Source organism: Thunnus maccoyii, chromosome 2 (genome assembly GCF_910596095.1).
Source record: "Thunnus maccoyii chromosome 2, fThuMac1.1, whole genome shotgun sequence".
NCBI lineage: Eukaryota > Metazoa > Chordata > Actinopteri > Scombriformes > Scombridae > Thunnus > Thunnus maccoyii.
This window is the reverse complement of record NC_056534.1, coordinates 24,278,055-24,301,885: the sequence shown is the minus strand read 5'-3', so window position 1 is coordinate 24,301,885 and position 23,831 is coordinate 24,278,055. Positions and strand designations below refer to the sequence as shown.

Here is a 23,831-nt window from a genome sequence, read left to right as displayed (position 1 = left end):
TTGCATGGATTCATCCATTTTTCTAATGTCAGACTGAAAAATAATTGAGTCCAAATATCACTTGCCCTTGACAGCACTTCTGAGGGTGTTCCTGTTCAAATGCCCGCAGTCAGTTTGTGTCAGTTTGTGAATGACTGCCAGAACACAAAGGGTGGACAAATTAAAAGAACTACCACAAGACTACACCAGTGGTTACCAGTTTGGCGATCCAGACCTCCCCAAGGAGTCACAAGATAGATCTGAGGGGTCAGGAAATGACTAACAATAACAAAAGTAATTTAACTGGTTCAGACTTTCGCTCCTAATCCTGAGAAATCATCCCTCTGTAGAACTGCCTAGAACTCACAGTTATATGCAACCGATGGAGGATGGCAAGTGGACATTTTAAGGGATCACAACCCAAAGCAGGTTGGGAACCACTGAGCTACAGACCTGAGTCAGATTAATGTTGCGTTAATTGTGTTTTGCCCTCTTGAGAAGAGCGTAACAAGCAAGTATAGTATTATAAGTAATAGGGGTGTAGTGTCATTCGGCAAGGCACAGATAGTGGGTTTTTTATCAATATTTGTTTCATACAAATATTTTTAAAATTATGTGTTTTCAGGAAGAAAAAAAAAACATGTCAAATACCCCTCAAGGTGGGGAGTCACTGCAGCTGAGCTACTGATACACGCGAAGTGCTTCTAAGGGACTCTCCATAGCCTGTTGTTCCCCTTCTCCTTTCCACAAAGTTAGGTTGTAAAAAGTAGGCAATAAATGATAATTGCCTTTGAAATTTTTCCCTACATGTTACACAGTAACGTGGGGACCACAAACATCTTTTTAAAGCAGATGTACTTTGCATTAACAAGTCAGGAGTAAAATTGTTCATCTCTAACCTATTTTACTTCCTGCATCACCCATCTGTTCCCTCTACCAAGGACAGGAGACAAGAGGAATCAAAACAAGAAGAAGACATAACACAATGCAGCAGAAACCTTGAGAGCCACTTCAGCCCCCACCTGAAGAGAGCTTTAAACACGAGAGACATCAGAGCCAAGAAGAAGAGTCTCCACTCCCTTTACCAACAATCACCTGTGAGGATTCATCCCCCTCCCCCAAACCTCATTCAGTTCACCTTCCTCTCCAGTCACAATTTCTCCCTCCTCCCCCCTCTTGGAGTTCACTGACCAGATGAAAGAGCTGCTGGGACCAAACTTACCTTCCGCCCTACTCCCATTTTGTCTCCCCTAAACCCCCCTTGCCATCCACTTCCACCATGGGCTTTAAGTCCTCTGCCAGTGTTGGCACATCTGCCAGTGTTGGCCCAGCCCCTCCCTCCCTGCCATGATGTCATAACAATCATCTTCTGTCTCCCCAGCCTGAAAGCACAGCATCTCCAGTTATTTGTGTTTAAAATACAGCAGGCTCTAACTGATATCTGCTGGGTCCAGGCTACAAAGCTGATGGCACTCATGAATATTCCCAGGACAAGCCAGGGCCCAGTGTGCTGGTAGCTTTCTCAATTCCTGTCTTGATAGGTAATAGAAAAAGAATGGTGAATCTGCTATGAAACAGGAGGCACTCAACCGATAATGATGCCCTCCAATTCAAGAAGATAACTTAAGGAAATTTTGCTTCTTTTGAACATGTGGCTCCTCAGTTGAATTCCTCTTCTCAAACTATATTTCTAAATATCTATAGGCCACCTAAATACTGTGCAAACTGTTTTGATAACTTCACTGAACTGCTGTCTATAATCTGTATTGACTTTGACTGTGTAGTTATTGTTGGTCCAAACTCTAAGTCTACTTAGGAATTTTATGGGACTGCTTATCAAAATACCAGAGAACTGTTAAAACTGTTAAAAAGAGATGCCAATATCTAAGCTACCTTTTCTGTTTAAAGTTTTGGAGAGAGTATTTTTTTTATTCAATTGCAAACATTTTTAGATAACCTTGGCATTTATGAAAAGTTGCAGTCTGGTTTGAAACCATGCCACAGTATTGAAACAGCTCTTTTAAGAGGTTTTTGATGATCTTCTCTTCACTGTTGATTCAGGGAACTCTGCTTTTCTGGTGTTTTTAGACCTGACTGCTGCTTTGACACTGTGGAACATAGAATCCCTTTATCATGTCTTGAACAGTACATAGGTATCAAAGGTACTGCCCTCAAATGGTTTCATTCATACCTGACAGAGTTTTTTGTTCACCAAGGTGAATATTCTTCCACTTACATGTGGGGTATTCAAGGCTCCGTTTTGGGCCCCATCTTCTTTTGATTGTATATGCTGCCCGGTCCATTTTTAAGAGATATGATATTCCTTTCAGTTGTTTTGCTGATGACATACAAATCTATCTGTGTATATTTAAAAAAGTAAAGATTCAATACAGCCTTTGCTGAACTACTTAAAAGATATCAAAACTTGGATGGATTTAAACTTTCTCAGTCTTAATGAAAATAAGACTGAGATTGTTATGTTTTGACGACCTGACCTATTGGATGACTCTGATGATACTCTTGGCCCTTTAGCTTCTTACAATTGATCTTTTGTAATGAATCTTGGTGTGATTTTTGACAGCTCCTTCAAATTTGATAAACAGATTAGTTCAGTTGTCAAAACTAGCTGTTTTCAGTTAAGACTTTTAGCAAAGATAAAGGCCAATCTCTCTCCCAAAGATTTTGAGAGAGTTATTCATGCTTTCATTACTTCTTGGGTAGACTTGTAATTCTTTGTATGTCGGTGTAGAGCAGTAATGTAAATGCAGCTGCTCGTCTTCTCACTGGAAAAGAAAGCATGATCATATAACACCCGTACTGGCCTCTCTCCACTAGCTCTCTCTCCTTTTCAGGATTGATTTTATTGCTTGTTTTTAAGGTTTTAAATGGGCTGGCACCACCTTATCTAACGGAACTCTTGCCTCATCATACTCCAGTTAGATCATACTCCCTGAGATCGACCAACCAGATGCTCTTGGATGTTGCAAGATCTAGGCACAAAAATAGAGATGACCGTGCCTTCGCGGAGGCTGCCCCAAGTAGAACCTATGCATGGTAAACACTGATCTCTAAAAAAAAAACTACCAGTAAAATATTTCAGGCTTTCTCTTCAACATCTGCCCTCTCTTGGGTCTCAGTCAATGAGCTTGTAGATAATTTCAGTTCTAAAATTACAAATGTTATTGATGCCATTGCACCCTCTAAGATGAAGGAGGTCCCTGGTAAGAAAAGATCTCCATGGAGAAATACCACACTGGTCAGAATAGAAAAAAGAGAGTGTTGAAAAGCAGAACAAGTTCTTCAAGTTCATTATGACATCTATAGAGATAGAGATACTTCACATTAATAATTTGGTACTGAGAAATGCAAGGTGGACCCTCTTGTCTGACATCATCGCCACAAACAATAATAATGCTCGTGCCTTGTTTGCTACTGTCGACAGGCTGACAAACCCTCCTGTGTCAGTAGCCTTTGAACTTCTATCCACCAGGGCCTGCAATGAATTTGCCTCCGTCTTCACTGACAAAATTCAGAAAATTAGACAAGCAGTCAGTGCCTCCATATCAGGTACAGGGTATGTGTTGTCCCTGTATCCACTTAAAATCAACTCACATACCATGACACAATTTTATCCGATCAACCATAAAAACTTGGAGGACATTAAATAACATCTGAAATCCTCATCCTGCTGCCTTGATATTCTGCCAACAGGCTTTTTAAAAAATGTTCCTGGTTGAATGGCGTCAGATCTTCTACAAATTGTCAACATGTCTCTTCTCTCAGGTTTCCTCCCACTGGCCCTGAAAACAGCAGTCATCGGCCACTTTTAAAAAAAGAGCAATCTAGACACTTCACTAATGAACAATTATAGGCCCATATCAAACCTCCCATTTTTAAGTAAAATCATTGAAAAAGCTGTTTTTCAACAACTGAACAACTTAATGGCACTAAATATATAAAAATAAATATAGATATCTTCCAATCAGGATTTTGACCACACCACAGCACTGAGACTGCTCTTGTTAAGGTCTTCAGTGACATCCACTTAAACACAGACAGTGGTAGATCTCAGAGCTGCATTCTATACAGTTGACCACAACATATTACTAGAGCGACAGGAAAACTGGGTGGGATTTTCTGGGTGCAGTACTAAACTGGTTTGAATCCTACTTAAAGGACAGGTACTACTACTTGTGTCTATAGGTAAATATACATCTGAGCGGACAAAAATGATGTGGAGTTCCTCAAGGCTCCATTCTGGGGCCATCTACATCCTCCCACTTGCTCAGATTATGGAAAACAACAAAATATGTTACCATAATTATGCAGAGGACACACAAATTTACATAACCATGTCACTAGGGGACTATAATCCCATACAAGCACTAAGTAAGTGTATTGAAAAAAATCAATGATTGTATGTACTAGAATTTTCTTCAATTAAACAAAGATAAAACTGACATAATTGTTTTTGGAGCCAAGGAAGAATGATTAAAAGTCAGCACCCAGCTTCAATCAATAATGTTAAAAACCACAAACCAAGCCAGAAATCTCTGTGTAGTCATGGACTCAGACCTGAATTTCAACAGCCACATTAAGGCAATTACAAAGTCAGCCTACTATCACCTGAATAATATATCAAGGATTAAAGGACTTATGTCTCAGCAGGATTTAATAAAACTTGTCCAGGCATTTATCTTCAGTAAACTTGACTACTGTAACAGTGTCTTTACAGGTCTCTAAAAAAATTGATCAGAAAGCTGCAGCTGATTCAGAGTGCTGCTGCTTTAGTCCTCTCTAAGACCAAGAAGGTGGATCACGTCACTCCAGTTCTGAAGTCTTTACACTGGCTTCCTGTCTGTCAAAGAATTGATTTTATAATGCCGCTGTGGTTTTTAAAGCACTGATATAGTTTTAGGTTTAGGGCCAAAATACCTTTCTGATCTGCTGCTATGTTATGAACCATCCAGACCTCTCAGGTCATCTGGGACAGGTCTGCTTTCTGTGCCCAGAGTCAAAACTAAACATGGACAGGCAGCATTCAGTCTTTATGCTCCACATGTAAGGAACAAACTCCCAGAAAACTGCAGGTCTGCTGCAGCTCCCAGTTCCTTTGAATCAAGGCTGAAGACTTTCCTGTTTGCTGCCGCCTTTTATTAAATCAAATTTGAGGATTTTGATTAATGTTTTACACTGCACTTAAACTTTTACTCTCCTGTTTTATCTGTTTTATTCTATTTTAGCTTATTTTTATTTTCTATTCAACTCATTTTAATTGCATTTAAATGCCTTTTTATATAGCCTTGTGTTGCTTTTACATTTTGTCTTGATGCTGTTTATGTTTTATGTAAAGCACTTTGAATTGCCTTGTTGTTGAAATGTGCTATACAAATGAACTTGCCTTGCCTCACTTGATCTCTGCTTTCCAGGCTGGCAAGTAACCTTCTGCACTGAGAACATCTAACTTTGATATAAATCAGGCAGATTACTCTGGCTTGAGGGTAAACTATAGCAAGCCAGAGTCCAATTTCACTCACTCCTAATCTATTTCCCCACATAGATTCTTTCACTCACACAATTAAAAATCTCTATCCTGAGGCTTGGATCCTTTTACGCAATCTGAAAATGAAATGTGCCTCTTTTTAAATGACATACCAATATCATAAAACTGTTTTTCTCTATCTAATCTGCACTCATGAAACAAGCATATATGGAGCTGTATAGAGAAGACACAATAACTAAACAAATCCTCCATTTTCTTGCTGCTGATCCCGTTCTTTCCTCCACTGAGACTTCATTTATCTTATCTGCCTCATTTGCCAAATTAATTGTGATATGAGTAATTTCTGTAGTCCTTCTTCCTCACTTTATATTTCTTTGCAGTTTAAATTTAGACTATGCTATGACTAATTACTTTTTCCCACTGTATACCAGGGTCAGTAAATCTATTATACATTCTAATAAGCAGAGCGCGCTCTACACTTTTAAGATGCCAACCTTGAATGAAGATTTATTGCTGGCTTGTAGGGGAGAGGATCTTTCCAGGAGATCAACCAGGTGTGAGTGGGGAGGCAAGAGGAAAATCAAATTGATTTCCTTCCCAGTTTCCTTCTCCACACATGCCTGTGGAATTCTTCCCACGGTGAGCAGATCCAACATTATTATCAGTCATTATCTGTTACGTGAGGCGCAGAGCTAATTCAGTCCATCTTGATATGCCAGTGATTTGGTGAACTGATCAACCATGACAATTTCTTTGTCTGTCTTTTCAGACTCCTTCAAGACTCCGGCCTCCCTCTCACCTCAACACCTACAGGATGTGACTTGAGGGAGTTTAAAAGTCATTCCCCCTGATAATTTGTTAATACTTGTCAGGCTTATTGATGAGTCTATTGCAGAGATTCCTCGGGCGTGTTCTAGAATTAGACTCACACAAAAACATCGACATGCTCCAGTAGACCAATACTGACATCTGCTGGAGGAAGGAGGAACTCATGTTCTGGGTTATTTTTCAGGGACCAATTACTGGACAGGTTGCTGCTAGAAATAAAGGATCCTCCATGACTCACAAAACAGTTAAAAGGAAACAATGTTTCAAACTTGTGCATGGTGTAATTAGAGAAAGGATAACAAGGTGAAATCCATCCGCCTACACAAATACTGTCTAGGGCTGGCAAAAGGAATGACTCTGTTGCAAACATGGTGGCAAACAGAGCAGCAGATATTGTCAACAGTGCTCTCACCTGATCTAAATGAGCAGAGCTCTTCTCTGGTTTCCCCTCAGTCAACAGTTTGTCAGGCAGAAGGAAAAACTCTGCTGCTGTTGGTAAACCTGGGAGGACGGTGACCAGAAGCTGATCCTCTCTCACGCCTGTAGCCTAGTGGGGAAAAAGAGATAAAGACATTTAAAGAGCTCAGTGGTTTGAGATAAGGTGTCAAGGGTTGTGCAAACTTATGCTTAACCTGGAAAATGTCACTTAGTGCGTTTTCAAACCTGCATTGCTTAGTCTGGCTAAATTGGACCCTTGTTTGTTTTCCCCCTTGGTACGGTTCCTTTGAGCATATCTGAACACAGTAATCATACTGGGTGCAAATCAAAACAAGCACCCCAGGACCCTTTAGGGGAAGTGTTCTTGGTCCAGTCACAAATTAATGATATTTTGTGGTGGGAATGTGATCCGACTTTGATCTAACCCAGCTACAAGGCAAAGTTTGAACTTAATGGCTACTGTAATACTGCAATAGTTTCTAGCTGCTGCAAATAGAGGTATCTTGCCTTCTTTAGATTTGACATATAGGACCTTCCTCGGAAACTTCTTCCTGTGTTTCCCACCCCAGACACATCTGACCAATGAGCAGAGTGAATGTTCTCATGTTTTTTAGTGACTGTGCATTTTATTTGCTTGAATTTTTTTTCTGTGTGAAAAGAAACCAAACCAAGAGGAAAATACAACAAGTTTATCAGCTCATCCATAATACGGACCAGAAAAAAAACAACAACAAAAAAACCCAGTAGGCTTTCATAAGACACAAAGTGACTATGAGTGAGTGGTTGGGGTGAGGGCAGTTGTGCTGCTACATACAGGTGGGGGTGTCTGTGCCAATCATCTTATAATCTATCCATACACTAGAGTACATTTTCAAACTATACCCAGCCCTATACCCAACATCTGACAAATATAGAGCACATAATTTACTGAATGTTTTTACTTTCTGCAAGAGTGGCTGGTTCTCGTTCCAGCTCTTTCATGAATTTGCCACAGTGAATGCTGTGAATGTGAATGTTTTAAGCTATCATGTCATATTTTCATCTGAACGTTTTTTTTGTGTTTATGTGTGTGCCTGTGTGTGTGTGTTCTGCCTCCCAGGCTGAGGTTGTCATGAAAAAATGATGTCAATAACAAATAACAAAACAGACATGTTCACTGAAGACTGAAGAGTTGGGTATATTTTTGGCATCAATTTTGATTTTGCAAGATCAAAAAGTGTGAAAATATGATGCAAGAACCGGATTGCTTTTTCCCTGGAAATGGAAAAGTATGGATGTTAAAAGGATGTTATAAAAAAACAGGAGCTAATGAGGTAAAATCTATACCTGACGTGTCCTGTGCAGGTTTGAATCATGTCTTACACTTGACATCTTGCAAAGCACTCATCTCCAAGCATCCCTTCAGGTCAGGTCACATACTGACATTTATTCTTCTGTACACTTCAACATCCACAACCTCGTTACAGTATGGCCCTGAACTCACTTGAACTATATTTTTCCCCCTCTTCTCCCTCTGCCTTGTCATTTATCATCATAAAAGTCAGATTCATGTCTCAAAGCCTCGGGGAGGTCATGCTACCCTCATAGACCGTCAGAGGTCTAGTCAAGTGCTGACAGTATTTACCCGAGAAAAGCAATGGTTTCCATGGAAAGACTTGAAAGAGCTTTACCTGTATCAGAGAGTTTCTGATGACTCGGCTCACATCCAGCCTCCATTCTGCAACATCAGGATTGTGGTCGTCCAGATTTGATGAAAAAGCGAGCAGATGAGATCGAAAATATTCTGCAGGGAAAAAAATGAATCCATGTGAGATGTTTTTACTTTTCATCTGTCATCAAATGTAGAGTTCAGCCTTTAGAGTTAGCTCTTGTGGACAGAATTCTACTTTGTCTGATACCATCATCTTTGAAGGATAATTCAGGTTTATTTCAACTGGGGCCTTATTTTAGGCAATCCTTTCATACCTCACAAAAATAATTGCTGAGATATGGGAACACAGCGACATTGATACAATGTAGTTCAACATTAAAAGAAACACGAGCAATCAGACGAGCAATCCGAACCAACAGTTTAGCCGCATGATGCAAGAGCAGATGTAACAAAGTGCTTAGATCAATCAGAAAAAAAGAAAAAAAGAAAAAAAAGACAAAATACATAAAATAAACTGAAACTGAGAACCAATCCAATATTGGCCATATAGTGATAAATGGGGCACATGTCGTGGAAATTTTATACAAAGAAAGCATTAAATATTGTTACTTGTTGAATTGAAGTTATAGACAATGTACAATCCATTACACCTTCTGTAACAATTATACAAATGTCCAAATACAAAAACACAAAACAAAAATACAATCATCTAGTAATTTTGGAGAGAAAGCATGTTGCTCAGCTAGCCCTTTCCCTAAAGTCAGCTCTTTCTCTAAAGATTGCAAACATAAACCAGACAGCTTTATGCCTCTCCAGAAGCAAAGTTAAAAAGTCCCTAAATGGTCACTTCCACAAACTGTTACACCTTCTTATAAACAAGTATGGTTATAAGATGATCCCACAGAGACCTAACGGTCAGTCAATAACTTCAAACAAGGACATCCTTCAAATTTAGCTTGTCTAGGAACGTCATGATCTATGCAGTTTCTAAGACAAATAGGCTTAAGGCAAAGATATCGCCAGTTAACCCCAAAGATCAGCAAAGAACCCTCAGATAGAAACAAGTTGAAGAGTTCAACCAGTCTAGTAGTAGGATTTTTTATACCACAGTGTCATTACTATCACGTTGAATTGAGAACAAAGATTGACCCTTTAGTTTGAAAACCTTTGTAACATATATAATATATAGAAGAAATACATTAAATGATAAAGACTATTTAAATTTCTCTCACATACATTATGTACCAGGGATTGCTGTGACATAACAGCTGAGTCAGTGGTCCATCATGACTGAATGAAAGTATCAGATAGTAGGATCACTGAATTTCACAGTGACATCGATTAATAAATCAGTTACTTTAGCATTAATAAGCAGTATATAAACATTTAATAAATGTTTATAAAACACTATAATGTAGTTATAAGCAGATATAATGACATTTTAAGTGTTTATTTGCCAGCAATTATAACTTCTTCTATGAAGACATATTTTATATTATTACATCTGTGTTTTATATTGACATTTATTATCCATTTCTACACCAGCCTCCACTTATGGTTTCCCACAAGAGTAGTTAAAAATAAAGTGTTACCCCAATCATTGTTGGGTCAGTGCATTTCTAAGTAATAGTCATAAAAAATTAATAATAACTAAGTAAATTATTCTTATTATTGAGATGTTCTTTTAAACATGTCAACAGATATTAAGCCCAAAGGGAGTAAATTTCAAAAAAAGTTTTAAGCCTGGAGCGAAGAACAGCTAGCAAAGCATGATCAGAGGACCGTAGAGACCTGTTGGTGATGCAGGGCCGCAGGTGCTTCAACATGCAGAGCTGTAAATGTGGTAACAAGAGTCTTGAATAATACTGATATAAGTACAGTAGGTCAAAGTTGAACCAGGAAGTCAGTCTGTAAACTGTGATGGATGTTTGCAACAAACACTTTTACTGTTTGCCTTGATCTCTCTTTCAAATAGGTTTGGTTAACCTGGTGGTTTGTTTAAGACCTGTCTGATTGTCTGACTGCTCATGTTTCCTGCCTTCCTTGTCTTGGAGAGAGACTTCCTTGTGGGGAGTAAAATATTATTATTACTGATAAGCATTATGGTAAAAACTATGAAAATAAGTACCCGATTGTAATTATCCTTTAATAATGATTCTGTCATCAATGCAAATCATCTGTAACTTATTTAGTAGATTGTGGTGACACATCTTGTCAGTGTGTTTACAGAGCTACAGAGTCCCAGTGGAGGGAGAGTCACAGAGTCAGCTCACCATGGACAGCGATGGTTTTTCTGTCCTGCAGAATAGTATTCCCTGCAGACACCTGCACAGTGACTGTATTGATGCCTTCCCGGGAGAACGTGCATGCCACACTTCCCTCTAGGGTGATTACTGGCTGCTGGGGGTGAGAGAGTGGGAGAAAGAAAGAGAGGATGAGGGCGAGGGAGAGGGAGAGAGTCAGAGTCTGGCGGCTCCCGTGAGAGACCCTTATCAACGGCTGGTTAACATCTCACACTGCTGTTATTTACACTACAGAGGTGTCAGCCTGCTGGCACACTCACAAATACACACACACACACACACACACACACACACACACACACACACACACATGCATGAGCATACACAGAGAGATTTGCAGCAATCTGCGCTGTGCTGCATACAGTATCGGGGCCCGCAGAGAGTTCCCTGTGTGACACCAGCAGCTCCTTCCTGTCGTTGCTCACATCTCCATTTGTTCTTCAAATAGCTATAAGATGCTAATACTGCTGCGGTTTATTACCAACTGACATAACTGGATGTCCTTGTGGAAGGCCCCTGTTGGTGCTGAACAAATACATTTACACAATTACAATTATGAAGACAGATAGTGAAAGTGGAACATTTCTACATTCAGTGCATCTGCTGGTCCTGAGAGATGGAGTTTGTTTTTTTGCAGCCGCTTCTATCTAAAACTCCACTAGCATTGTGGAGGTAGCAGTTTCTAATTCAATAATCCCTAATCCCAGTAACACTTACTTACTTTGACATTTTTCAGGTCGGCTTGTATGCTGGGTTTGATATAAATTCAGTAAAGAGACACGTAAGGTCAAGGAACTGACCATTAATTTACCGTCTATTACCATCAAAAGGTTATAGAGCTACATTTAGCAGACAAGGCTCTGCTCTTTGAGGGAACTCTCAAAGAATCTGAGCAGCATGAATTTTAAATCTTAGTTAAATCAACAAACAGCTGATTAACCATGAAGCATAAATGTAGCAGCTTATGTCAACCAGCTGATGTAAGCATGACTTCAGTGCTCTTCCTGAGCTAAAACTAAAGTATGCTTCTTTTTCCATCTCTTTGTGTACTTCCAAATCCTATCTTCACTGCTTGTTAAACCACAATGTCTGTTTTCCTATATCTACATTGGCCTTGGGGTTGTTTTAAAGGCATCTTTGATGCAGAAAGTTACAAGTGATGTAACTAATTACTGTTGAAGTAGTTAGGCTATTATAGTAATTATAGGCTATTGATTATATTTTCCAAGTAACTTTCCCAACACTGATCTTGAGTAACAGGGGCATTGTCTTTATAGGGCACATTGCTGTTAAGTTTTTAAAATGTATTTTTTCCCGTTTTGATGAACCCAAAATTAATCCCATTTACCTTCACTGTATTGAGATGGCAGCAGAAGTTTCAGAGATATCTTAAAATTTGGGCACATTAACCTGAAATAACTTGCTTCAGACCTTAGTTGGAGGAGTTCCTGGTAAGAATAAATGACGGATACACTTCAGTTGCTATCAGTAATTGAGCTTGTTGGTGTATCTGATACGTCAGCATGCTCTGCAATTTTTATCAACACTGATTAATAAGGCCACCATTTTTGAAACCTCAATGCACAAAAACAGGTCAACAAAGTAATGATTCTCACATTTTGGAGGAGAAGAGTCGGCAACCTACTTAATTGCAAATGGGCAAAGGTGTAACAGAAGTAAAATTCCAGGGAGAAATGGGAAAGTCTTGAGTGTACAGTACCTCTGTGTTATTTCCGATCCACCAGATGTAGGTGACCGTTCCCACTTGGCTGGGCCACAGAACAGCGGTTAGGTTCACTTCCTTATTCCTCACCGCCACAAAGGGAGCTGAGAGATGGATATACTCCAGCTGACCTACTCAGGCACACAGATACATCATTAGGTGAACTCGATGCACTGCGCCACAATGTGCAAAAAAGGGGAAAAAAAGGGGGTGGATGCAACTTTATCGTGTTAGGCAAGAAAAAGGGGGAAGGTTTATAGAAGGTTTATAGGTGGGTGATGAGAGTGAGTTTGTTCAGATTCTCCTGCGCTGGGACTGTTGACTGCCATCTGTGTGTTATTTTTCATCCGTGCCACTCCTGAGCCTGCGGTGGCTCTATTTGTACGGCTGGCGCATAGAATTGACAGATTGGTGGGGGCAATGGCACTCCCTGATCAATAAGTCAGCTCCGTTACATCTGTCACCCCCGAATACACCAGGGGTGGTCAGTGCTGTTACATATGAGGCAGCAGTGACTTCTGCAGGCCGAGCGGCTATGAAGCATAAGCTGACTTGAGTGGAAGTGTAATGGGATTTGTTCTATCTCACTTGTTTGTTTGGTTATGGGTGGGGAGCATGTTCAGAGATAAAGTATAGAACGCGGTACACTGTGTACAAGCTGACAGCCACGATTCCACTGAATGTGATAAAAACATGGAAAGCAAAAAGAAGTAGAGCTGAATACATGAGTACAAAAATTGGAGAAACTCTTATCAAAATAAATACATACGCACATTTGTATACACAAATCTTACAAAAGGCTTCAATATCTCACATGTTACATGCAGGTAGAGTATAGCAGTCTCTGAACCGAGGCTGTTCTCCCCGGTGGCAGTCACCCGGTAGATTCCCACAGCTTTGTAGATATGTTTAATCCCATCCTCAATAGAGCTCACATTGGAATATGTCAGAGCGTGGCCGTCTCCAAAGTCAAGTGTGATGCTTGTCCTCGCCCCGTCGCCCTGCACGGTACAAATGCTTTCAGGAAATCTGCAGGTTTGGCCCCTTATCAGCCACAGAGTCACACAGGTTTCAAGTAACTCGTTGGACTGCACTTAACAAGCACAGAGCACTTATTTTTCTTCTAAGGGAAAGATATGTAATGATTTCCTAGAGCTCGACAGAGTCAGAGTTGTTTGGTTATCACTGTACTTTAGATAGGGGTCCACCAACTGGTGTATATAATAAAAAAAAAACATTTTTTTAACAATTAAATTGCAAATTATGCTTTTTTATTTAGCAGAAAGCTAAATGGGAATGTCGTGTTATTCTGATGTTGCAAAGTGTCCTTTTTGCTTAATCTGTATTATCTAACATTGAGTTATGTAGAAAATACAGATAATTCAGATTTCACCTTTGTTCACATTATAAATATAATGACATTTACTTGGTGCAACACAAATTCAGCAAGCAGAAAAAAAGGCTCACCTCCTCCAGGAAAACTAGGAAAGTGACATTGTAGCCAAGTGTGGCCGTTAGCGTGCCCTCACTGGTTACCAGGTGGAGACCTTTAGGTGCTTGGATGGGACACTGCTGCCTCCTGGCTGTGTACTCCACACTGACTCCAGCTGTACAGTTGTTAGAGACCACCTTCCTGTATCTAAGGGTGGAAAAACACAAAAGTTTATACATGTTTATATGATTGATTGAGCATTCATATACATCAGACAGCATGGATTATCCAGAGCAAGTCTTTGTTTCTGAAAAGGGTTACTGCAGATAACATATTTGAATGAAATTTGTCAAAGCTGTGAGCATCTTTTCCACTGTATTGAAGTTGCAGAAAGAACTGGATTGGATTGGAGATGGATATCTCAAAAGTTGGACAAATAGAACTAAAATAATCTGTATGGCTAGAACTCACAAGAGGAGTGGAATGGAAATGGAGTGAAGTGAAATGGATATGCCAACCAACCTGTTAAAATTCATTCTGTGTTGTTTCAAATAGAAAATGGGAGACTGTGCCACCACAATTACACTTTAGTCACTTAAGCTTTGTGTTTACTCTGTCTGCCGTGCTCCACAATATATGGTAACAGCCCATATAGATTCTCCATATAGGTTAGAGCAAACACTTAACATTGGAAAGGTTTGCTCATCTTTGTGTTAGTGCTGTTTCTGTGTGGAGAGGTGTTAGCAGGAACATAAAGAGGGTGCCCTTTGACAAGAAATCTAAAATGTGGAGAGAATGTCAATATTTCTGAAACAGAGAGCAAGGCTGAGACTCCTACAGACATCTTCAAAAGAATGGCCCCTGATTAAAGGACGGGTTCACAATCTGTCTTTAAACAAGTCAGGAGCCCAAATGAACATTGAAACATGTTTTTCTTGTCATAATCATTCTTGCTGTTCATGATGATCATTAGAAGATCCCTTCATAATGCACTTACAATGTAAGTGATGGGGGACAAAATACACAGTCCTCCTTCTATGAAATTTTTTTTTTAAGTTTATCTGAAGCTAATATGAAGCTTCAGTGTCCAAATGAGTCAAATCAAGTAGATATCGTTCAACATTACAGTCTTTCAGTGCCAAAGTCCTTCTTTTTGTTACTATACTTCCACCACAGCTCAACAGGGAAACACTGTACAAGGAAACACAAAGAGGGAATTTGATGCTAAAAAGACTTGATATTACTAATGCAGACTGCTGAAGCCATCATTTTCAATGCATTTTTGCACAAAATGACTGTGTGGACACACTGTGGATTTTGTCCTCCATCACTTACATTGAAAGCACATTTGAAGGGGATCTTTTGAATGCCAGTATGGACAGGAGGAATGATTACAGTGGGGAAAACCTCTTTCACTGTTCATATGGACACCTGACTGTTGTTTTAAGACACACTTGAAAAATTGTCAACCTATCATTTGAGGTAAATTTGCAAACATAGTGAAAAAATATGCATACATATTAAGTGTATTTTGAAAAGCCACACAAAATAAAATATGAATCATACGTGTTTCCATAAACTTATACATCTATACTTAATAATAATATGATTAATGGAGCACCACTAACAATACCAGATATTCTTCCCTAACCCTAACCCTTCTATATTAACCCTAACCCATCAAAAGAGAGTTCATTCCTTTTTCAAATTCTTGACATGACTTAAAAATACTGTTTCACTGACAGTAGATCTAATTATTAACAGTAGTTTATATGCTAGTTCATGACTGTTTTGAAAAGTGCACATTTGATTATTCCACCCACATTTCCCTTAGTATGTCCTCATTGTCCCAGAGAAACTAATTAATGTACCCTGAGCTATTCAACTCAAATGCACCATACATTTTACCCAATGCCTGCAAATCACTATTGAGACTGTATGCTGATTCTAGTCTGCTCTTCTCTTATGCTTACCCAGTGCTGTTAAGGAACGTCATCCCTGTGGTGCAACTCCTGGACATCGCTGATGGATGGAACCAAAAGGCGGGGGTGCACTTGCCATCGGTCCGTCTCTCGTAGCCATAATCACTGTGATGATCCGAGCAGACAGAACACAAACAGTTATCCAATCAGGGGCTGCAGAGGAAACACTGACAGCCAAGATGGATGCAAATAGTCCTGAGGCTCTGTTTGGGAAATTCAATTCTAAAATGAGATACAGAGTATTCAAAGTGTGACATATACTTATAAAATGATTGATATTACTCACAGACAAATCAAACAAAAGATAATAGAATATTCCACACAGAGAAAAACACCTGCTCTGTATTTTACAATTATTGGATAATAAAACAATGATTAAGAATTGTGGAAAACATGTTAACGTAATGCCATTTCAGTATGTACAGTATGGCTCTTCTGCTCCTCTTTTCTTTTTTTTTTTTTTTTTTTAGCCCATGAGTTGTTTGTCCTACAAATTAAAAGGCAGAGCAGCGCTGTGTCCCCAAAATGATAGGGACAAATTGCCCCAATTAGTGCGACATGCACACAGATGCAAAAGTGTTGTGATTGTTAATGAAAGCTATTAGGCTCGGTGATTTATGGTTTTGATGGTGCTTATTCCAAGAACTGCCTCACTTGAGAGACCTGCAGATTTGGGACCAAAGAAAAAGCAAAAGAAAGGAAAAAAGAAAAGAAAAGAAAAGAAAAGAAAGAAAAGGCTACATTGGTGCTGATAATTCAAAGAAAGCAGGCTGCGAGTAGAGAAGCATTTTCTGTAATTGCAGCTGTAATATAAAGGGTCACTAGCAGCAGCTACAAAAGCAGCAGTGAATTATGATTTTTCTTCAAGCGGTGAATGGTAGCACACATTCAGGTGAAATGAAACAAGGAAATGAAAAATCTGCCAGAGCTGCTTTACAATTATAATCTGGAGGATGTTTTTCCATGATGGTTATCTCTTATCTTTTAAATCCCTCATTTAAACCCAGTTTCCTTAAACCCTGGGACATATGGCCAATGTATTTTTACAACTGATAAGATGTCACCTCTGTTATTTGTTTTCACTTTTGTTGTCTGTCTAATAATCCCCATCGAGCCACTTTCACAATTTCCTGACCTCCAAACAATGGTTAGTTCCATGCAATTCTGTCAAATGTTGCAGTGTGCAAATATAAAGATCTACTCAACTATTTTTTTTCTATAACTTAAAAGGTTATCACAAACACATACATAGAGCTTGTATTTATCTACAGTTTATTTAAATGCAAAATGTGTCTCATTTACTGTAACACTGTAACAACTTGAAAGATCACAGATGTGTCTGTGCCATTTCTGTTTTTTTATGTGTGTGTGTGTGTGTGTGTGTCTATATGGATCATGAATAATGGCTTATAATTGCCCGAACAGCTCACAGCAAGAGTCATATTCGGGTGTACGATTATACAAGCTTCGTATAGAATTTGAATGTGTATATGTAACGGATAATACTTGACAAGTCGTATGTTCCATGATTGTAATGGATGACCTGATGGCTAAGAACCACCTGACATGAAGCAATATCAAATGTGTTTTATATTTACACAAGGTACATGGTTACACTAAATAACCCTCCAAACTTTTTAGCTAATCCTCATCGGTCAAACCTGAAAAGTGACACAAGTAACTATACTCAACGATTTCAGTATGCAGACTAAATATTCTTTTTAAATGTGGTGTTGATGCACACTATTGTCCCACAATGTAATACACAATACTGATTTTTCCTAGTGCTATTAATCCACAGCTGAAAATAGAATAGAACTATTTTTGTACTTGCTGTTAGTGTTATATTAAACCAGTAAACTATCAATATAGAGTTGTTACAATTACTGATTTCATGTTATTATATTATGACATATTATATTTGAAACAGGAGGATGTTTACCCTTAAATTTACTCCTTGCAACCAATTTTGGGAATGAAACCTACAATTTTATGATGATTTGTTTGCACATGTGGATCACTTAAAGGAGTACTCCAACATTTTTATTGCCCTACCATAGAGGACTCACAAGAGACACGTAAAAAAAAAAGAATGAGTAAAATCTAAATGTCCTGACTTTACAAGACTAGTTTGGGTCAAGCTGCATAATGCAACTCAAATGCATTTTTTCATTAAACCCCTTTTTGCCTCTTAAACACCAAAATCTTCCAAACTCTATGCACCCAGTTTGTAACAAAGGCTTTGTGTTATAAATTTGTAGTCTCCAAGCTTAAGTCCTTTTCTCAGACTTCACAAACCTTTAGACCCACCGACAACATTATTCAGCAGTCTGAGTAGTACTATTAAAATTTCCCCTTTAACTACTATACAGTGGGGATATAAATGGGACTGAATATGTGACGGTTAAAAAGCTCACCATTCAAAGTCAGCCTCTGTGCAGTCGCAGGGACCCGATGTCATCGACACAGAGTACGTCTTTCCCATAACGCACCTTGATGTGGGCTTCAGCTTCCGGTAGATTCTTTTCACTCCCATGAGGCACGGTTCACCCTGCGGGCCCGATTTTTAAAAAAGAACCAAGAGGAAAGTCACACAGAGAGAGAGTTTTAAAAATGAGCTGTTTCTGTCACACTTGCCACCATAAATTATTTACACGATGCAACCAACCATGTGTTCATCACACTGTGTGGGAAAGGCACCGTTCAGCTCGTTGTGCATTCCTGTTTGGTGAATATTTGCAGGCTGGTACTGTGTGGTGTGCTAAACTCAACAACTGTTCCTCCGTCGCAAGTGTCACACTGGAGAATGTGTTGCTTGAATTCTTTTTTAGAGATTTTTTTTTCGTTGTTGTTGTGATGCACAGAATTGAGATGAACAAATAAGAAAGGACTTCAGTTGCAAAGCTGCGAGCACCCAATCCATTTTTAGCAATGTATCTATGTGTGGGAAGTGAATATAAAATCAGTTGGAGTACAAAAAAGGTAAGAAGACAACACCAGACTGTTTCACTGCATCCTTCATCCTACACTGCTGCTGTTTCTATTACCAGAACATTCTGTCTTTGTGCATTAGGTGTCACTAGTGAGATGCTCAAAAAATCTAGCTGTGTCCACAAATAGACTCCCAACTCCTGAAAATGTCCCTAACTTTTCCAGTGGTCTTAAAAGACAAACAATGTTCTCTGTTTTGAAGAAGTTTATTTTTGAAGCAGACTAGGACCTACAGAACCTCTACATTTAGTCAGGTTAGCCATGTAATTGGCTTGGACTCTTGTCGTCTTCCATGCTATATGTTTTGATCATTAACCAGCTCTGAGCATATGGGTATCTAAACCAATTACAGATCTGGGCCATGAATAAAGGAGCGCTCTGAGTCTCTGGCTCGGCTTCAGGCCTGACCAGGTTGAGGGGTTCTCAGGCAGGTTTAATGTATGCGGGAGGGGGTGTGGGGGTTAGGGTTTGTTCACGCAGAGCATCAGCAGGAATTGGTGGAAAATCTGCATAAGTGCTTTGGGAACTTAAAGACATCCAGATTTAGTCCACTCACTACACAGCCTGGCTTAAAGCAGAGACGGTCAGTCGGTGATCACACGTTATCTGACGATGGAGCCTGGCGTTTGATCAAGAGGCCCTGCTTAAACCTCTCACCTCTCAAACTGACTTTAAGGCACACTGCTTCACAGGCTGAGCTCCACAGACCAGGCTTTAGATGATTTCATTTTCTAAGAAGAAATTGGCATCTTATTTTGGAATAATAGCTCATTAAGTTGTAACTTCTCCTAATCCTCTTTAGGGCCTTAGAATGGAGATGCATCCATAATCTAAGACAGCACAAGAGACATACATTTCTAAAATGTTTTAATTATTTGGATTTTTTTTTTCATGGATTATTTCTGAGGTGTGGGTGGTGTTTGGAGGACTTTTATTCATTATTTATTTTTCTATTTTCTGGCTAAATCCTGTCAATCCTGGCAACCATCCTGGTCAGCAATGGTGCAAAAATATTTTTTAACCATTTTTTAATTACATTACATAACATAATAACATAACATATAGTAACATGAAATAAAAGAATTTAACTGCCAGTGCCCATGTTAACAGTTTACAAAAAAGCAAAGGAAACCAATTAATCAGCCACAAATGGCACAGAAACCTGAATGTTTCTAATATATTTTTTTAAACAAATAAATAAACATAAAATGAAAACATAACCAGCATATTACATGATCCCTGCAACCCCTCATCATTGCATGTTTCAGCAAGTTTGTGTCTAGTTCAACCAACGAGCGATTTCCTTGTTTTACTTACAGCACTGATACATGGGATATTAAATGAGGGAACACAAGAGGGATTTTGGACATCAAAACATTTTAGTCTCAGACCACTTTTGAAAATTATGATGTACAACTTGTTGTAATTCCAACTGTGATGGCCGAACTCATAGCCAAACAACTGATTTAAAAGTCAGTAATCCTCCGGCACTCATGCCTTAGTTTCCCTATCGTTTACCTTCGTAGTTTGTTTCTGCCTAATTTAGTTTACTTTATCTTGGGCACATCGCAAACAAATGACTGACATGACATATAGGTTTTGTTCTATACATCATACTACATATCATCATACTTTATTTAGCAGTTTTGACAGTACATTAGTTCTTTAGCGTACACATTTAGTTAACTTTTGTACAGTCAACACTCTAGTTTATCTATAGTTAAGTTGTCTTAAGTTGTTCTCATTTTCATTTCTTGGGTTACCAGTGCCGGGGGTGCTGCTGCGGGAGGACAACTTGCCAGGCCTGAGCAGGAACACATACAGGAAGTGGCCAATCGCACTCTATCAAATGCCCACCATGTCAGGGGAGGGGGAGGAATGTAATTCTTAGTTTAGATATTCTGTTTGTTTCTTTAGAATATATTAGGTTTTGGTTAATATTCAAATAAGTTAACCTTTTGAGGAATTGTCCTGTTTTTTGTTATTTGTAGTACAGTTAGTAGTGTGTTACCCCATGGTGTTCAGTTTGTTAGGTGATATAGCATCAGTTAAGTTCTGTTTAGTTAACATCTTTTATGGGCCTAGAACATCAATTGTTGTTTTCTGTTTTTGGGTAAATAAAATCCCTCTTTTTGAAAAACTACCTGTAACTCCTCTTGCCTGCCAGCTCGGTCCCTCACACATGTTGTCAAAAACATTGTATTTAAAAGCATATTGCTTATTGAGCTCCCACAGTAAAATCTCTTTGGGTGTAGATTTTTTCCACCAACTGGCAAAAAAGATTTTTCGGGATGTGTGATCAACAAATCTAGTCTTTATTCCTGTGCTGGCATGGATCATACCTGGTTGTGTAGGTGCCATGTCTGATAATCTGCTTCTGTGCACCTCCTGTTGAAGATGGACCTGAAGTCTATTTTCACCAGCTGCCACTCCGAGCGATGACTGACATGGCCGAATATCCTGGAAAAGAACCATGCATGCTGCTGCTCATTACATACAAAACACACTGCACATAATGATAAAGACTAAATGGTGTTAAAGGAAAAGGCTGGTGGCATTTTATATTGTTTTTACTGTCAAAAAATGACAGTATGATGACAGTGAGAAGACAAAAATCAATAATGGACTGATCAGCAGTGTGTGTGTGTGTGTATCCAAAGCCTGAAATATCTTATTCCTCTGTGCCACAGAGCCCCATTGTTGTCCAAAAACTATTAAAACACATCAGTGATATGTTTTGCACTGGGGACATGTTCCTTCATTACCATGAACACAGGCACCGCAGTTTTTTGAGTCAATCACACACACACCGTTCTGCTGTCATGAATATTCACTAGAGCACCAAATGTGCATTAATCTGTGGTCTAACATAGCCCCCAACAAAAGCACTATTTATTTCTGTTTGAGTAATGTTTCCAAGAAATGTTCTATACATTTGTGGCCTATTTTTAGGATTTACATTTTAAGTAGGGATGAATGGGCTTGGGGCTAACTGCCACAGACACGATAAAGTGTTAAGACACGAACTAACACATTGATGGTTTTGGTCTTTTGGATTTGTAAGAAAAAAAAAGGATAACACCATGCTTTATAGATTAGACCTGGAATACTAAATAATACCTCTTTACATATTATTTTGTTTTATTTGATTTGATTTATACTTATAGTATATGATATATATTTTGTCCAATAAGTTTGAACTGATATGTGATTATTGAAAAGCTTTAGCTTTCTCCTAGGAAAGTTATATCAGAATGAATATGCATATATTCACAATGGTCAAAAAGTAAAACAGAATCCAAGGTTATGAGACTAACCAGATAAATATTCCATCTCCAGCTAAATTGAGTGGATGTGTTTCTCTGCACTGACCCCCCTCACCATCCATACCACAACATATTTATCACAATCAATCTGTCAATTAGCTCTTGAGGCACCCGACCATAACAGGCACTTGCTGTAAAAATGAGTACAAATTGATAAGAAAAGAGTGCATGATGGTCTTATGAAAACTAATGGTGTGTCTGCCAGCTGAGAGGCTCTGTGCTCGATAACTTATTTTCAGTGCAAACCTGCCAGCATTGTCTTTTCACTGGTCCTTCCCCCCTACCCAACTATCTTTTTCATCTCATTGAGACTATTGCTGTGCATTTTCCTATTCCCTCTCTCCCTCACCATCTCTCCAGCTGTGCCCCATCACTCTCCTGTAGAGCTGACTATAGAGCTGACTGTCAGTCTGTCATTTATGGCAGGTGTCATGAAACATTGATCTAATGGCTGTGGGAACCCTTTGCTAACCCATCCAGAAGTCCTAAATCTCTGCTGCAATAAGGGGATAGTGCTGTGTCATACCATATGTATGCACTCTGGGCTATTCTAATAATAAATGTGAAAGAACACAAAAGGAATGTTCATAAATCTGGTTTCTGAGGACACATTGAATTACACCTGCTTCCCCTCCCACTTTTTAATGCCATTAAAACTTTTTAAACCAAAGTTTCTTGTCTGTTTTCTCAGGCATTTTTTGATCATTTTGATCATTTTCCTTCATGTTCTTCAAATGGACAGTCACGCTGTCGCTGGCTGCCAAAGCATTGATCTCCTGTGATCATAATCTGGAGACAGCCAGTTTTGATGTTGGGTAGACCTTGAGAGAAATCTTTTTTTATTCATGAAAAGGAAAACAGGCAGTCAGGAATGCTGAATCTAGCAGGCTTAGATATGGATGCAAACAGCAGGCTTGGGTTAAGGCTGAGGAGACCACTCACACAGTGTGCACACACTCACACAGGCTATTTGTTGTTCCTTTGATATATGCAGGGTGATTGATAGATTTTTTTTTTTTTGTCACTCACGTCATGATGAGAGTCTCTTCCCCGGGCTCTCCCAGCACTCCATCCACAAACAGAGGTGTGCTGGTGAAGCTGTACTTGCTCCACTGCCGTCCTTCATCAAAGCTCAACCTGGGAACATAAACAGCCGTTGCACAAGGGACCGTCACTAATCTCCTGACTGTGTGCACAAGCTAATGACCCTGAGAGTTGTCTAACAACTTTATTTCATATTCTGCGCAGGGCTGAGGCGCTCTGCTCAGTGAACACTGATCAGTGGAAGCTAGACTCATTATGACTTCAAACACGGAAAGGTGAAATTGAATGACAATTGTCAAAGCAGAATTTTCCATGGCTGGTGAGTTTTCTTACTAGAATAATATCACAACCCTGTTCCAAGACAAGCTCATTTGCCTTTGTTTGACTAACTTAAGACTTGGAGCTTCCTCCAAGGGAATTAGTCAAGCTGTGACAAATGGCGTCTCTGTCATAATGACTCACCACAGGTGTCGGATGGGAAGCGGAGTGTGTCTTATTGCGACTAAGGCTCCTCCTTGGTCGAGATACAGCACTGCATACTCCTCATCGAAGATCTGCAGGGACAAAAAAAAAAAAAAGAAAAAGAGAGAGCACTCATTCTGCAGTGGCTTGTTACATGTGTGCAACACAC

General features: G+C 39.2%; 1 protein-coding gene across 2 annotated transcripts in view; it reads right to left on the bottom strand.

Moving 5' to 3' along the window:
* LOC121912675 (VPS10 domain-containing receptor SorCS1) overlaps window positions 1-23,831 on the bottom strand; it is a 177,088-nt gene that overhangs the window by 4,943 nt on the left and 148,314 nt on the right. Inside the window, exons 13-23 of one of the 2 annotated variants that reach the window (XM_042434986.1) lie at window positions 23,663-23,754; window positions 23,186-23,293; window positions 21,173-21,290; window positions 18,257-18,390; window positions 15,831-15,944; window positions 13,893-14,064; window positions 13,240-13,426; window positions 12,423-12,556; window positions 10,673-10,799; window positions 8,419-8,531; window positions 6,723-6,857 (exon numbers count right to left, since the gene is read on the bottom strand). In XM_042434986.1, coding sequence (XP_042290920.1) covers window positions 6,723-6,857; window positions 8,419-8,531; window positions 10,673-10,799; window positions 12,423-12,556; window positions 13,240-13,426; window positions 13,893-14,064; window positions 15,831-15,944; window positions 18,257-18,390; window positions 21,173-21,290; window positions 23,186-23,293; window positions 23,663-23,754 — 1,434 coding nt within the window. The remainder of the gene's footprint in view (window positions 1-6,722; window positions 6,858-8,418; window positions 8,532-10,672; window positions 10,800-12,422; window positions 12,557-13,239; window positions 13,427-13,892; window positions 14,065-15,830; window positions 15,945-18,256; window positions 18,391-21,172; window positions 21,291-23,185; window positions 23,294-23,662; window positions 23,755-23,831) is intronic. The other variant, XM_042434976.1, reaches the window with a different exon arrangement.